The sequence below is a fragment of the Chiloscyllium plagiosum genome, unplaced genomic scaffold (genome assembly GCF_037043375.1).
Source record: "Chiloscyllium plagiosum isolate Xiang-an unplaced genomic scaffold, Cpla_swu_hap1 HiC_scaffold_7, whole genome shotgun sequence".
NCBI lineage: Eukaryota > Metazoa > Chordata > Chondrichthyes > Orectolobiformes > Hemiscylliidae > Chiloscyllium > Chiloscyllium plagiosum.
The window spans coordinates 6,369,004-6,386,618 of NW_028270145.1; the positions used below are offsets into that span (position 1 = coordinate 6,369,004).

Sequence of the window (17,615 nt, forward strand, 5' to 3'; positions counted from 1 at the left end):
CTGTTGCTACATATGGAAACTTACTTGATGCAAAGTGGCTGTTGAATATATTTGCATAACTACAGATTAAATATATGTGAAATGGTTTAAAATGTTGCCAGCTACTGCAGTAATGCTTTGCTGTTCTTTCTGAAATGTATAAGGTGCACAAAGCCAGTTTAGTCCCTTTGCAAAGGAGAAGTCATTTCATATAGATATTAAACCCGCTGTATAAGTCAGGAGTGAGAAAGCACAGGGTAAAGCAGATTTCTTAAACAGGATTATCCCACACAATTTAAAGGTCAGCATGTTGCATGTAAACCCTGTGTGATGTTCAACCTGCTTTATGATATTGGAATTTTTTAAACCTACCTGTCCCAATTAATTCTGTAGAGAGCAATGATCTGATGCAGCACTAAGGCTCCACCAGTCACCATGTGCTACTGTCAACCTCTGCTTTCGATACATGTTGATCAAAAATGCCTTACTCATGAAGCAGCAGATGGAACCTTGGCCTCAAAGGCCAATTTACTGAGATCACGGGCAAGGGTCTTAAATCAAAGCAATCTTGCATATGAGAACAGTAACAAGCTGGCTGAAATCAAACAATTTCTTGGGGAAGGTAAGAATATACAAGTACAGAAAGCGGTGGTCATTTTCAGTCCACCATTGATTCTTTTCTGGGGTCCTTAATATGTTGTTGATGGCAAGCTGCCAGCAGTTAATTTGTTGCTTCATTGCCAGTTTAATGATTTGATTAGATTAGATTAGATTACATTACATTACAGTATGGAAACAGGCCCTTCGGCCCAACAAGTCCACACCGACCCGCCGAAGCGCAACCCACCCATACCCCTACATTTACCCTTTACCTAACACTACAGGCAATTTAGCATGGCCAATTCACCTGACCTGCACATCTTTGGACTGTGGGAGGAAACCGGAGCACCCGGAGGAAACCCACGCAGACACGGGGAGAACGTGCAAACTCCACACAGTCAGTCGCCTGAGTCGGGAATTGAACCCGGGCTGCGAGGCAGCAGTGCTAACCACTGTGCCACCGTGCCGCCCATTTGGAGTAGGAAAATTAAACAAGCTTACTTGTTGCTCAGTTTTGAAAAGACATAAGACACCATTGGGGTTTTTCAACTAAAAATATTCTGAGCATAAGTAGATTTTAATTTTTTGTTGTCATGTAACTAATAGTTGTATTCCAGATGTGATACAATTTGTTGAATGACTACCTAGTAAGGCATCTTCAACAAGCCTCTTAAAAATGGAATTTTCATGTAATGTGACATGATAATGCTAAATGCAATGACCCACCAGAGCACACAAACATTTTTGTTATTGTATTTGATCAAAATAAGTAAAACTATGAACAGTAGTTTTAATGCTTTATAAAGTGCAATATTTTAGTATCAGGATGTAACAATAATCTGCAAAGTGTAACTACTCTTGTCTGAATACATGTGGGTAGTGTATACTGAGTTTGAAAGAATAATTGTTATTCAAAAATGACTTGAGTTTATTTTTGGGTATAGTAACAACTAGGGTTCCTCTCAGATTAAATTCTATCCATATTTTGTTCTGGAATCTTTAGCAAGAATGTGTTCCAATTTTTGAATAATTTCTATGAAATTTTAAATGCAGATGAAGTTGCACCACATAAAGATGCCATACCAGTTAAGTAAATTCTAAATCAATGAAATCACTACATTAATTGTCATCATGATTTATTCAGCCATTCAGTACTGGAACACTATGGTTATGTTATGCTGTATTTAGAATTTTCTAAGGGCAGCGTTAAATGTACAAACTGATATGAAATATTGAAGGCATTTTGCCTCCTTTCAGTTCTCTCCTACTGGTAGTATCTTTGAACAATATATTTCTTAAGTGAGGCAGGCATCACGCTCTCAAACAACTGTCAAGTAAACTTTTTGGGGAGGATTCAAATCCCATTTTCTGCCAGTTCTCCTCTGTTGGGAGGTAGCTAACTGCTCTTTAGAGTCTTAGCATACCAACACTACTCACACTATTCCAATTCACTGCATTGCAAAGCATTTTGGGCCCAACAGTAAAATTGACATATTAAGTGGCCTAAAATGCTTTAAGCATGAATTAAGTCTGGGTTTTCTGCAGAATATGTCTCACTAAAGAGGCTGTCTTTAAATTGGAGCAGTGCATAAACGTGTCAAAAGGAGTAAAAGTGAATTAACAAACTTAATTATCATAATTAGAGTTGATTTAACAAACTCCTTAATATTCTGTATTTCCTTACACATCATAATTTTTTTTGTGCAATTATACAATGTGGGGAAGATCATAAATAAACTCTTAAGTGTCCCACTTTTGAATGGAGCTCATGTTTAACACTGTTTGGTAGCATGCCATTTTACTCAATATCAACCACTACAAAATCACATTATAGTACTGTTAAGTGTTAAAGACGTGTTTTCTTACCATCTTCTGGGGGAAATAGATAATTCATGTCCTCCAGTACTTCATAGTCAAACGTAAGCAAGTCAATGGGAATGGTGTATTTTCTAGCATAATTTTGCTGGCCCCCTGTCAGAAACGCTTGAGTAAAGAAAAATCCAGATAACCAGAAGACAGGAGGAGCTCCATCATCATACCAGTCCTAGCATATTGAAGAAAATATATCACTGTCACATTTTGAATATTCATCTCAAACATTCATGTGCTAAAAAGAAATTATGCTCTCATTACATATCATCTATCTTTAGAATTCCACAACATAGGTCTGGATTTTGTGTTTAGTGACAAAGTGATGGTACTTGCCACTGACCTGAAAGAAGACTGTCCACAAAGAGCTAGTGAGCTTTGAGGCACAGGTTTCAACTTTCCTGATGTTAATTTCATTCTGATGTTCACTCTTGAGAATCTCTGGCACCCAACAGCAGTATTATTGTCAAGCAGTCTAAGCCGCCAATTACACTGAGGAATTCGCACAGGCAGAAAGCCAGGAAATAACAAGCAGGTTTTTCTTTTATTTTTTATAATTTTACAGAAAGCCAAAATATTGGAATGTATACATGGGAAATAGAAGCTGAAATCAGAAACATTTTATTTTGAGTTTAATGATTATTTTAGAATCCTATGAAATTTTAATTATTGAGATGAATCTGACATCCTAAAAGTATAAAATGAGTTTGTCATGGTAAGAGAGGTTGTTCAGCAATAATTATAACTCAGTATGGTATTAAATTTCCAGGAACTCGTCATTCACTGAGGCTTAACTTTTTAAAGAGAATTTTAGCAGAAACAAGAAAATTGCAAAAAGTGGAAGTTTACATCAATCCCAATGATTTCTAAACATTTCCAACTATGTGGACTTCAACAGTGCACCTATGGAAAATTGTGAAATCATTGCCAGTGACTCCTGTATTTCCACATATAATTGCATGCAAGTTATAAAAGTTACTGTGAGTTTCACTATATAATTATGCTGAGAGTTTAATTATCATTACTACTGAGGGATAAATACAACTGACAGATGAATAAGGAAGGGGAGGTGAGGTTGGGGTGTTGCCTGCCAGTGGGTGAAAATTGCTGAGGAGGCAATGAACCTGCCAACTTTAATGGGAGGACCGCATTAGAATTTTTTTTTAAACTGCCATTCCTGTCCAACCAGATTGAAGCAGATAGAGGCAGGCAGGGATCATTAGAGTATGGTGTATGATTTGTTTTCTCTAACTGACAGCTGCTGAAAAAAAATTATTTCACTCTCAGGGGGCTTTGTTATTTAAATCACTTCAGACCATAACACAAGATCACTACATCCCCAATGGTAGGTGTGCTGCATATGGGCTGACTATCCACAGATTTATATCATGTCTCCTAAAAACAGGAATGGGTTAGAAATCTTAGAATTTAGTTTCACCCACCATTTTTAAAGGTTCTCAAGTTGTCTCCAATTTGGTGAAAATCTGGAACAATCTCTAAGTTAGACATTAGTTCAAACCATAGGCAAAGCCAAGTACATTACATGACGATCTGCTTTGATTATCTCACGTCTGGTGTTCTGCATTTTGAAGAAACACATTGAAGCCTGATTTATAAGTTATAAACAGAGTTAACCAGCAGGATTTTCCACACATCAGAACCCCAAATTCAAAGCGAAATGGAGACCAGAAGCCATCACTTGCGGGCAACAGTCAACAGAGGAAAAAGCCATTTTATATAAACCCTAACGCTTGGAATGAATGTAGTAGTCATACTGAAGCTCCATTTTGAGGTGTACAAGATGAGTTGGACTAGTTATCATCTTTTGCTGGTTTTACTGGTTTTTCCTTCTGGGAACCCAGCTGCAATTTTCTTCAAAATGGCTGACTAGTGATTAGCCTATGGACTCGACATACGATTAAGGACGAAGGAAGGGCTTTCAAAGCTGGAGGACCAACAGCAACTGGAGAACCTCTTCAAAGGTCAGCTAGGTAAGTGGGGAGGGAGTCAGCTGCTACTCCCTGGAGGGTTAGTCCATTGTCTATTGTCCACCCAGCTTCCTATCTTCCCAAAATGTCAGCCTCTGAAAATAGGTCTTAAACATGCTTAATTAACAATTTGACATTTATGGGTGAGTAATCTTGATCTCCTCTTATTCGCATTTCCAGTAAAATGACCAAGGGCAGTTGGTACTGCCATTACATCATGTACCAAGCTTGGGGTCATCTCTATGTGGACTGCAATGTGGACTAAAAATTCACATCAACATTTCAGGTTGATCACCATTCATCAGAATGAAAGATCATTATTTGGAATGTCAACACTGGCCTAAAATTACCAGCCTTTCGGCCATGGGCTAAATGGTGAGAATGCCAGAAAAGTGGCAGAGGAAGGCATAGCAGGGTTATGGCAATGTCTTTCTGCCACCATGTCATTTTGACAGTAATAGAAAAGCTAGCATTCATACTACCCATTCTTTCCACCTCTGTTGATAGGGACTGCTGCCATGTAGCAAGACTTTTAGGTAAATTGGGCTTCCTGAGCTTGGGAGATGGAAATTTTCCAAGGCTCAGAGAAGGGTCTCCATTCGTAATGGTCACACTAGTAGACAGTGGGTGAATGAACTGTGAGGAAAATGCTTCAGTATGACTTGGGCAAGTTGAGTGAGGGGGCAAATGCATGGCAGATGAAGTACAATGTGGATAAATGTGAGATTAACCACTTTGGTAGCAAAATCAGGAAGGCTGATTGTTATCTGAATGGTGATTGATTGGGAAAGTGCGAAGGTACAATGAGACCTGGATGTCCCTGAGTATCAATTGCTGAAAGTAGTCATGCAGGTGCAGATGAGGGCGTGAGATCTCATAAAATCCCATAAAATTCCAACATTTTAATCATTTTGTTTAGTTTTTACATCAAAAATATGCCTGTGTGCTTATCCTTATATATCTGATGCTTTTCAAATCATTTCAGCAAAAGCTCAAAGGCAAATAGAGTAAAATAATGTAAAAGAAAATACTTCATTTGAACGGGAAGCTGTCCACTAACTAGCAATAAATAACAGAACTACCTTTGGTGAGGGAAGTAAAATAGCTGGTATCCCTTTACCTTCACCTTTAATACGGTCTTAGATGAAGAAAACACTCAGCAGGCAGAGTACCACCTCTTCAGACCTGATGACAATTTGCTTCAACTTTCAGATCTATAACTTTTGCTGAAAACCCATACGTTTTCCAACTTAAAGTCTACCCAGACTATTCCCAATCCAGCCTTGCTTGAGATAACTGTCTGGAATATACAACACCACATTAATCATTGCTATCTTTCCTGCAATCCACTCTCTTTACCCTGTGCAGCTACATACAAGTTCTCCACTCTGTCTTCAGCAGCACTAACCTACTTATTTCATAATTGTCCTAATCTTCAATTTTAATTTGCTCTTTGTCTCATTTAACCACATTTAATTCTTCTTTCCAGTAGCATACAAAGCATTTGAAAGATCTCGGCTGAAGGGTCAAATATGAATCTATTTTCCCTTTTCGTTATATAAACTGGTCATCCCGCTAAGTCATTCCAGCATTAGAAACTTCAATTTCAAATGTCTATCATCTAATATTCTTTTCCTCCTCGATATCTTTCATTCGGTCTGTTCTTAAATGTCTGCAGAATTTGTCTCCTCTGTAAATTAATCAGTTAGTTGTTTCCGATTTATAAAACACTCACCTAAAAGACCATTATGGCTAACGAGCCACATGAGTTAATTTCAGGATGAAATAAAACAGCACCTCACAACAAACTAGAAATTTTTAGACAATCTCAACAGCTCCTTTAATTTGTCCTCTTAACTTTAACTAAGCCTCACAACACATTTAAATCATCACAGCAATAAACATAATTTAATTTCTGATTTATTCGACTTTTCTGAGATGGTCGAATATGTTTTGTTATTTTAGCACAGTGTTTCTCAAAGTAGGATCAGTGGAGACTTGGCAGGGCGTATGCAAAGTAACTGAACTGTACACGAATAAATAGTGGCCATGGTACAAGCTTGGAAGTAGGTAGGTAGTATCACTGTTAATGTTGCAATTTACAGTGAGTTGGATGTCTCAACTGGAAAGGGAATAGGTATGGAGAAAGATGATCAGGTAAACCTGTAGTTCAGTCTTATTCATGAGAAAAGATTTTAGCTTTACCTTGTAGATGCATTCCACAAAAATAATTGCGTTCTGGGTTCCCGACTTCTTTCAGAAAATGTAAACATTTCCATGTGTTGTACTAATTTCAATTGTTGTGGATTTTGACTTTTATTCTCATACATTCTCTTTTTCTCTATCCTAAAATTAAGCTGTATTTGTTTTCAAGGTCAGCCAGTACTCTTGATGCTTTTTAATTAATATTATTACTCTAGCCTTGATGTCTGAATTTTTTCCCTTAATACAAGCTGTTTAAACCCTTCAAACAAAAAAACTAATAACTTTATAATCCTCACTATGACCCTCCAGTTTTAGGGGAATATTTGCCTTTAATGTGTTTTTTGTCTCTCTCTACAGTATTTAACATTACCTCAAACTTTTGACAGTTTTTTTCAACTTTGTCCCTGGAATAATCAATGTAAAATACCATTTCTCAGCCACATACGTTTCATTCAATTGTGTCCTTTTTAAATGCTGCTTGAACTCTTTGTAAAGACTTTCTACCTTACAACTGCACATGTATAATTGTTGAGTCTCACATTTCAGATCTTCACCAACTATAGAATTTTTGCATAGGTCCTTGTACTCTGTTATAACAAGGAATTGCTGTTTCTGACTGACATAAATACATAAATTAGCTATGCTGACTGAGTAACCAGCATCTGCTTATGCTTTTTGTGTTCCTATTAAGTGAATTGTTTAGAATAACAAATACTGAAATTTATTGCATCGCTATAGTCAATATTACAATTACTGCATTATTTTTGAGATCCCACTCATAAAATTCACCTAAGCAAGATAGATTGTTTACTCATTTATCATTGCAGCTATGTAGAATATAATGTGAAGATATAATTTTCCTAAAAGAACTAAGTCTAACAGATTGTGTCGAACACTAGTCTCTCATTGCAGTCCGCACATCATCAAAAAGCACAAATCACCTACTAGTACTTTAGATAGTAGTAATGATTTGGAGATGCCGGTGTTGGACTGGGGTGTACAAAGTTAAAAATTACGCAACACCAGATTATAGTCCAACAGGCCGAAGGCTAGTGTGCTTCCAATTAAACCTGTTGGACTATAACCTGGTGTTGTGTGATTTTTAACTTAGCTTTGTCTAAATCAAAAATTCTAACTTTAAGGAGATGAGGGAAAAAATTGATGCAGATGCTAGAATCTGTACTGAAAACAAAAAATGCTGGAAATCACAGCAGGTTAGGCACCCGTCCATGGAGAGTGAGCAAGCTAATGTTTCAAGTCTAGATGGGTCTTCATCAGAGCATCACCTAAGCTGTGATCTCCAGCATTTTTTGTTTTCTTTAAGAAGATGAGACGGCCTACAGTAAACTGAGAGAACCTGCTAATAGATAAAACAATGGAGGATGTTTAAAGAAATATTTAGCACAATACAGAACCAGATTATATCCCTGAGATGAAAAAGCTGAATTTCTAAGAAAAAACAGCCATGGACAACTAAGGAGATAAGGGAAAGCACACAAAAGAAAAGAAAGAACATACAAAGGTGCAAAGGAAAACAAAGATCCTGCCGAATGGGAAAGATACAAAGACCAGAGAAGGGCCACAAGGCAGGTTATAAGAGCGATTAAAATGGAGTATGAAAGGGAAGTTGGCGGGGACATCAAAATTGACAAGAAGAAATGTTAAAGTTATGAAAGGGAAAGCAGGTGATCAGGCCCAAAATTGGCCCACTAAAGACTGAAAGTGAGGGTATTGTCAATGACTTCAGAGAAATGGCAGTACTTAACAGTCAAAAAAGGAGGATAGCTTGCCAGACTCCAAAAATTAACAGAAGTGAAACATTAATAATGAAGAAATTAATAGAATTAAGAAATGACAGTTTCCATCAGAGTAAGTTAATGGAAGTTAAGGACCACATTGTAGCAGCCCTAACTATAATCTTTCAGAGTTCCCTGAATATAGGAGTTGTCCATCTGGATTGGAAAATTGCATAAGTCACTCTTTATCAATAAGGGCAAAAGAAGAAAACCAGGGAATTACAGACCAGTTAGCTCTTATAACCTGCTTTGTGGCCCTTCTCTGGTCTTTGTATTGTTCCCATCCGGCAGGACCTGTGCTTTTTTTGCATCTTTGCAAGTCCTTTCTTCTGTTTTTCTTTGGGTGTTGTCCGTAAGTTAGCCTAATAATTATGGCGGAAAGTTATTGGAGTCTACAATTAAGGATGGGGGAGTGGAGGATCAGAAACATCTTGAAAATGTTCAGTTAATCAGGGAGAGCCAGCATGGATTCATGATAGATTGGCCATTGCCTGACCAACCTCATAGAATTTTTGAAGAGGTGGTTAAAGTAGTGGCCAGGGATGTATCTATGGATCAAAAACAGAAATCGATGGAAAAACCCAGCATGCCTGACTGCATCTATGGAGAAAAAAAAGTAAAATTTCAGCTCCAGTGACTCTTCTCCTGCTTTCTCTCCACAGATGCTGTCAGACCTGTTGGGTTTTTCCACCAATTTTTGTTTTTGATTCTGGTTTCTAGCATCTGCAATTCTTGGTTTTTTTTGTGAATGTCTATGGATGTTGTTTATATGGTCTTCCAGAAGGCATTTGGTAAAGTTTCATACAACACACTTCTGAACAAGGTAAGCCCTCAGAAGAAGTGAGGGTAAATTACTGACATGGCTTAGAAAGTAGTTGAGTGGCAGGTGACAAAAAGTGGTGACTATGGGTAGGTACTCAAATTAGCAGGATGTGACCAGTGGTGGCACACAAGGATCTGTATTAGAGCCTGCTATTCAGATGATTTATAAACAACTTGGAAAATTGCATAAAAAGACATAACAGTGTAGATGACAGCATAAAATTAGAAAAGCATTTTATAGACTAAGTAAATGGGCAAATCTGCGGGAGCTGGACTTCAGTGTTGTCTATTTTGGACTGAACAAGGATGGATCACAGTTCTTTCTGGATGGTTTGAAATTAAGTACAATGGATGTCCAAAGAGCTTACGGCACAGATCTTCAAAATGCAATGACCAGGTGCCGTAAACAGTCAAGGCAGCTAATGGAATGCTGGCCTTATATCTAAAGGACTGCAGTATAGGATACATAAATTATGCTACAGCAGTACAAAGCTGTGGTTAGACTCCACTTGAAGTACTGTGAGCTGATCTGGGCATCACACCTTAGGAAGAATACATTGGCTGTGGATGGAGTACAATGTAGGTTTACAAAAATAATACCTGGATATCAGGGGTTAAGTTATTATATGAATTAGGCCTGTCTTCTCTAGAATGTAGAAGGTTAAGGGGTAATCTGACCAAATCTTCAAAATATTAATGGGAAAAGACAAGGTTGATAAAGATAAATTATTTCCACTGGTTGGAGAGTCAGAACTAGGAGGCATAGTCTAAAAATAAGGACCAAACTGTTCAGGAGATGCTAAGAAACCTTTCTAAACACAAAGGGTGGTAGGTGTTTGGAACTCTCTTCCAGAAACAGCAGTTAATCAGTTATCAACATTAAATCTGAGATAAATAATTTTTGTTGAACAAAAGTATTATGGGATATGGGTCAAAGGTAAGTACATGAAGTTGGCCCACAGATCAGCCACGATCACATTGAACGGTGGGACAGGCTCGAGGGACTGAATGGCCTACTCCTGTGATATTTTAACAAATAAAGGACAAAAGTTCAGAAAGACAGTTTGATTTCTTTAACTATTTCTCCAGAGTTTATCACCAATACATTTTAAAATGTATACTGTGAGTAAACCTCAGAATTCTTCAGAATGAACAGAATTGATTCCACAAAAAAAACTGGAATTTGATGAACTCATGAATATCCATTGACTATTTATGAACTGAACCAAATATGAGATTATCCGCTATTGAAAATTATGAAACAAGATAAAATTTTCATAAAATTAGAAAATTTTAGCTTCATAAATCATTAAATGACAAAATGATTGGTTAATAACCAAGACATCAAAAAAGTGCCTAACCTGAATATTATCCTGTGATTAAAAAACAATTTATTTATCTAGCATTGGAGCATAAGATGCACCTGCTCAAAAGTGTTTCTGTATAATAATATATACTATTAATTCATCCAATATCTTGTTTTATTTAGTTGTTAATTTAGACTTTATCTGTCTTGTTTAGTCAGAAAGCAACCATTTTTTTGTAATTAGTGCATTATTCAAACCTGAAAGTGGAAAACATCTACACAAAACAGATCTATTATACTTGTAAATGCTTCCAGATATTAAAAGATATGTCACCCAAAGAAGTTGTTGGCAATGAATGTTAGAGCACTAATATACCAGATTATAAAAAAACTTCTTACTTCATTTGTTTCTCGTTCTAAACTACACTGTACTTTCAGATTGAATTTGCACAAAGGAAGACCCCGGTATCTTGCCTGATCAACATATTGCACTTTCATGGTGCGAAGTGAGATTTCAATCACGGATTCTGTTATCTGCTTACCATCCCAGTAGCAGAAACTAGAATCCAATGAATTTTGGGCCAAAAATGCACAAGGTAAATTTTAATGTAAAAAAAATTACTGCATGCACATTCTAGTTGTTAAGACCACATTGAAATTGATCTACTACTTTTACATTGAGGTATGCAATGCTTCAAATGAAAGTTCAAGCAGGCTTTAAGCTCGAGAGAGGAATTACAGAATAAAATTTCTGTTCCTAATAATAATATTAAGATAAAATAAAAGCATTGAAATGCTGTAGGAAATAAATATTCCCGACATCAACAAAATTTCGGGAATAATTTCTCATAAGTACCATCAGGCTAAAACAGTATTCTCTGTTCCCTCCCACAATTGACATACTAAACATATAGGGCTAAGAATTCAGTTGGGCTAAACAACATTTTCTGTTTTCACTTCAATCTGAATGAGCGCAGAATAGCCACAAATTCTGGCCCCAAAGTTGGTAAAGGTTTTTGTGATAACAGATTATTTTATCTTATCTTGATATGCTCTATGCCATAGTGAAAGAGATGGAAATCCTTGAAAATTGGAAGTTTTGCTCTTGAATTTACATTTTCATGGGGCAGTTTCAGGAATGGCTTTGGCATCACCTATGAATGGTTACACATTCAGAAGGTTACAAAAAATATCAGCAGTGTCTATTTAAGTCCCATTTTGGTATTCTCATTGTCTGGAACTGATACAGTGCACAATGCTGACCAGGTCAGAGCCACTCTCGTGGAGATTGGTCAGGTACTCTTTGGATTATGAAACGTAAACAATAATGTGCCCCAGAAGTGCATACCAGCCCTCCACCAGAACTGATAAAACTGTCAAACTGTTAAAGCCATTAAAGCTGTCAATTATTGCCAAAGAACTGTCAAAGCCATCTGTTAAAGAATTGCCAAAATTGTCAAAATGTCAAACAACTTAAAATAAAACCATACCTTTTCCCACAATTTGCCAACATTTTGCCCACTTACTTAACCTATAAAATATCTCTCGCAACTTGTTTTTCCACATATTTTTATGTTGTCTGCAAATTTGGCTACTGTACATTTGCTTTCTTCCTCCGAGTCATTGATACCTATTGTGAACAACAGTTGCAGTCCCACTGTTGATCCTTGTGGAATCCCACTGGTTACAGGTTGCCCACCTGAGAAAGAACTCCTTATCCCTACTCGCTGGTTCCTATTATCTCGCCAATGCCAATATACCACCTCCAACACCATGGGCCTTTATCTCAAGACTTAACCTTCTGTGAGGTACCTTGTCAAGTGCCTTCTGGAAGTTCAAATACAACACGCATACTGGTTCCCCTCTATACACACTTGTTGAGACTTCCTCGAAAACTCTAATAGATTAGTTAGACATGATTTCTTTTTCATGAAGCCAGGAAACTCTGCTTGATTAAATTATGGTTTTCCAAATGTGCTGTTATTATTTACTTCATTATTGATTCCAGCACTTTTCCAACAAGAAATGTTAGGCTAATCGGTTTACAGTTACTTATCTTTCTCCTCCTTCCCTTTTGTATCGGGGTGACACATTGGTAGTTTTTCAATCCTCTGGAACTTCTCCAGGACCCAAGGATCTTTGGAAAATTACAATCAACACATCCACTATCTCTATAGTTACTTTTTTTGGGATCCTGGGATGCAAGCCTTCAAGGTTGGGGCTTACGTGCATTTAACCCCCTCCTTTGTTTGTCAAATCCTACTTCTCTCGTGATGATTTGGAGATGCCAGTGTTGGACTGGGGTGTTGTGTGATTTTTCTCTACTGATGATAATGGTACTTAATTCTTTTGGTGTATTCTTTAGTATTAATGGGATTTTCAAAGTATCTTCCACTGTCAAGAACAATGCAAAATATCTACATACCTCCTCTCCAATTTCTCAATCACTCTACATTCATTTTCTAAGGGGCCCACGTTCACTTTAACTTCACTTCCTTTTTGTATATTTAAAGAAGCTCTCTTTTTTTGTATTCCTTGCTAGGTTGCCCTTATAATTTCTTTCCCTTTATTACCTTTTTAGTCCTCCTTTACTGGATTCTGAATTTCTCCCAGTCTTTGGGCTGTATCTGACATCTGCCTCCTTACATGATTTTTCTTTCACCTTCATACTTTCCTCAACCTCCTTGGTTAGCAATGGTTGGTTTATCCCTTTCTTAGGATCCTTCTTGCTTACCAGGATATAACTTTGCTGAGAGTCATGAATTATCTCTTTAAATGTCTGCCACTACTGCCATTCCTGCTAATCTGGCCAGTCCACTTTAGCTGACTCTATCCTCATTTCATCTTAATTCCCTTAAACCCAGTTGTTTCCAATCTATATTTCCAACTCTCAAACAGAATATTAAATTCTATCACATTATTATCACAACTTCCTATGGTAACTTTTACACTGAGGTCCTTTATTAAACCTTTATTATCCATTACCAGATTCAGGTTTGCCTCTTCCCTGGTTGCCTGTGTGACACTAAAATAAAATAAAGAACTGCAGATGCTGGAAATCTGAAACAAAAACAGAAATTGCTGGAGAAACTATGGAGCATTTATGGAGAGAAAGCTACACAAACATTTAGAGTCATGGGCTTGAAGTGTTGACTCTACTTTCTCTACACAGACTTTGCCAGACTTGCTGAGTTTCTCCAGCAATTTCTGTTCTTGATTCCATGACATATTGCTCTAGGAAACTATCCCTAATGCACTGTACAAATTTGTTGTCATAGCTACCCTTTCCAACTTGAATGACCCAATCAACAAGACTAAAGCCACCCTTTCCTACAGTGCAGCTACCGTTTGAGGGTCTATACATGACTCCTTCCAATATCTTCTTTCCCTTGCTGTTCTATTACCACCATACAAATAGACTTTACATCATCTGAGCCCAGATCATCTCTCACAAATGTCCTTATTTCATCTCTTACTAACAGTGCTACCTCATTACCTTTTTCTTCCCTCCTGTCATTCCAAAAGGTTAAATATCTCTGAACGAAAAGTTCTCAGATCCAATCTCCTTGTAACCATCCTCCCTAATGTCTCCAAGATCATATCTATTTAGCTCAACTTGTGCCATTCAGTTTGCCTCCCTTATTCTGAATTCTTCATATGTTAAGATACAAAACCTTTAGGCTTGCCTTTCCTGCCATTTTTAATTATCCTATTTTTTCTCTGTACTCTGGCTCTATTTGCCTCTCGCTCTTGATTACCCTGTCAATCAACTTTTGTATTTTACAAATTTTCTATATTCTGACCTTGTTTCTCTTTCCCTCATCACCCTGCTTAGACTGCCACCTCCCTGCCAATCTAGTTTAACACTGCTCCAACCACACAAGCAAATAATTGCCTTAGGATATCAGTCCTGGCCCTGCCCAAGTGTAACCCATCCAGTTTGCACTGGTCCCATCTCCTCCAGAACCACGCCCCCAAAGTCCCAGAAATCCCAATATTTGGAGCAGTGCTTAAAAAGAAGTCATAACTGAATTCTGATGAACCAAGAGTGCATTCGTAATCCTTTACAAATTTATTTAAAAAGGACTGATATTTTGCGATTGTTTGTTGATTTTACAACCATTGTCTTCATTTGCATAATTTTGAATCCTTCTAAATTAGCTTTGTTTCGTAGATTGTATTTGGCCAAAAAGTCTTTCATCCTACAAACCTCAACAGGATGTATGTTCATATTCATGATGTGCCATCTGTTCATGAAAATTAAATTGAAATGTGCCAACTTGACTCACATGGTTGTGTTGAGAACACCACCTCAATTGTATATGATATGCATTACTGAGTGATTACTGTGCACAACAGATGCGGAAATGAACTGAATATGTCCTTACATCTATTATCTCAAATTGAGCCAATAAAAGCTAATAATTTTTTACAGTGATGATAATTTTCAAATGATTAGTTTCACAAGGGATTGGGTGATGAACAGCAGGTTACTAAAATGCATGTCATTAGAGTAATAGCACTAACCTGTAAGAATTTCAGTCTGTCCAAGAAGTCATGCATATAGCTGCCAAGTGGCTTGAGACTAGGGTACGATTTATTCATCCACATTCCTGGGATCTTTCCTGTCAGCATGCTCTTCACCACCTCTTCCAATTCAGCAGACATCACCACCAGTCCCTTAAAAGAAAGTGTCAAACTAATGAGATGTTGTATCAATATTTAACAAAAGTGAAGACATCTCTCTGGGGTTGAGAAGAATGAAAGGTGATTGAATTAGAATTGATCTTTTATAATTGAGATGAGGAAACATTTCTTTACTCTAATTGTGAATCTTTGGAATCTTCCAACTTAAAGGATTGTAAATGCTCCAATATTAAGTATATTTAAGATTGAGACAGGTATATTTCGTGTGTCTCGGGCTGAAGGGATATGGGGAACAAATGGGAAAATGCAGTGTAAGCAATAAATCAGCCACGAACGTACTGAGTATAGTACCAATTTAAGAGGCCACATGTTCCATTCTTCTTATTTCTTATTCTGGAGAACAGTGAGTGTAGATTCTATTCAAAATAAGTAGTGCTATTAGCAACATTTGCTTAGTGAAAACCTGTTTACTGACACTCAATTTGAGTTCTGTTAGGGCCCTCAGGTCCTGGGCTCTTTACAGCTTTGGTTTAAATGTGTTCAAAAATGCTGAACTCCAGAGATGAAGTGAAGGGAGAGTGATATCAAGGCTACATTTGACTAATTGTGGCATTCAATGAGTCCTCGCAAGCCTAGAAGCAATGGGAATCAGGAACAATTCTCGCTGAGTTATGTCATAATTAGCAAATTGATATCACATTCTGAAAACATTGGAAAAGGAATAGGTCAACCAATCCCTCAAACCTGCATTCAGTTAAATCAGGGCTGATATTTACCTTTACTCTATCAGCCACCTTGATTCTGCTACCCTTAGTAATTTTGCCGAACAAAGAATCTTTCAAACTGAATTTCCACTGATTCCAGACATGACAAAATGAAGAAAGGTAACATCCTAAAATAAATTACATTCATATGAAATAACTGGAAACCGGGCTGATGCCAAAGAGAATGTTCTGTGTCCCTTGAGACCCAACAGAGGAGATGAAATGGCAAACCCTGAGCCGAAAAGGGTCTCCATAAATTTGCTCAGACTTGAACTTTGAAGAAATCACTCTAGTTTAACTGAATACCAAACTGACAAGCAAGGTGAAAACCATTGTCTCACTCAATGGATCGTTGCCAGAGAAAAAGCTGAAATCATTGCAATAGAGTAATCCCCAATCTAGAAAAATATTCCAATTGGCACTTGCTGTGGCAGGCTGGAAATCCATATATGATATTTGTTGGGATGCTGCTTAATAAACACAATTTCAATGCATAGTACAACTAATGCTGAGATAACTATTTAAAGTAATAACATGAGGAATATGAGAAAGATTCAAGCACTGAGGCAATGCAATGAAAACCAATGAGGCTGATTCAGAAAGCTTGACTATGGGTAGAGACTAGAATGACTTGGGTTTATCAATCTGAAAAAGATATACGTGAGAAGTGATCTTCTGGATGTGTACAGGAACACAAATGGAAGAGGTTATTCTGGATTAATATTTCAAACAATTCATGTAGGTAAAGTAGATAAGTGTTCAAAATAAAATATGGATACAGGATTAATGTTAATTTTTCATGTAGAATGATCAGAAATGATGGCCTTCAAGGCAGTGTGTTATGATTAAAATTTAGATTAATTTAAGCAACTGCAAAGGGACAGAGAACAAGATTGTACTCATTGAACAGTCAAATAGTCTTTTATGTCATGTAATCTCATATTGTATTGAACAGTTGTTCAGGAAGAAACAGTTGAATGCAAACTTGATTATGTAATGTAGATTTCCATCCAGTGGAAAGAAAAATAAAGTGAGTTTACATTACACTCCTAGTGATGACAAAATCTTGCCGTCTATTTTTAAAAAATCATTCCTGAGTTGTGCTCATTGCTGTCTGGTCCAGCATTTATTGCCCATTCCCTTGTTGTCCTTCAAAAGATGATGGTGGTAGCTGCTTTCTTGATTGCTGCCATCCACTCAGTGTCGGTAGCGTGTGCCGTTGAGGGGATCTTGCTTTCAACGTTGAGGGTGGTGTTCTCACATATCTACTGTCATTATCCTTCTCAGTGATAGTGGTCATGGGTTTGGAAAGTGCTGCTAAAAAGTCTTCATGAATTTATGCAGTGCATCTTGTAGATGGTTTACACTGCTACTACTGAGCATAGGTGGAGGGAGTGGATGCTTGCGGATGTGGTGTCAATCAAATGGGCTACTTTGTTCTGGATGATGTCAGGTTTCTTGGGTGTTGCTGGAGCTGCATTCATGCAGGCATGTGGGGTATTCTGTCACACTCCCGACTTGTGCCTTGTAGATGGTGAACAGATTTTGGGGAGTCAGGAGTTGACTTACTCAATGCTATATTCCAAGCATCTGACCTGCTCTTAGAATGACAGTTCTTATATGGCTAGTCTAATACAAT

At 37.3% G+C, this 17,615-nt stretch overlaps 1 protein-coding gene across 2 annotated transcripts in view; it reads right to left on the reverse strand.

Annotated features, from left to right (window-relative positions):
* Positions 1–17,615, reverse strand: part of dnah7 (dynein, axonemal, heavy chain 7) — a 417,860-nt gene that overhangs the window by 19,287 nt on the left and 380,958 nt on the right. For both annotated transcript variants that reach the window (XM_087988680.1, XM_043692898.2), the window contains 2 exons: positions 15,093–15,245; positions 2,446–2,623 (listed from right to left, as the gene is read on the reverse strand). In XM_087988680.1, the coding sequence (XP_087844806.1) occupies positions 2,446–2,623; positions 15,093–15,245 (331 nt within the window). The remainder of the gene's footprint in view (positions 1–2,445; positions 2,624–15,092; positions 15,246–17,615) is intronic.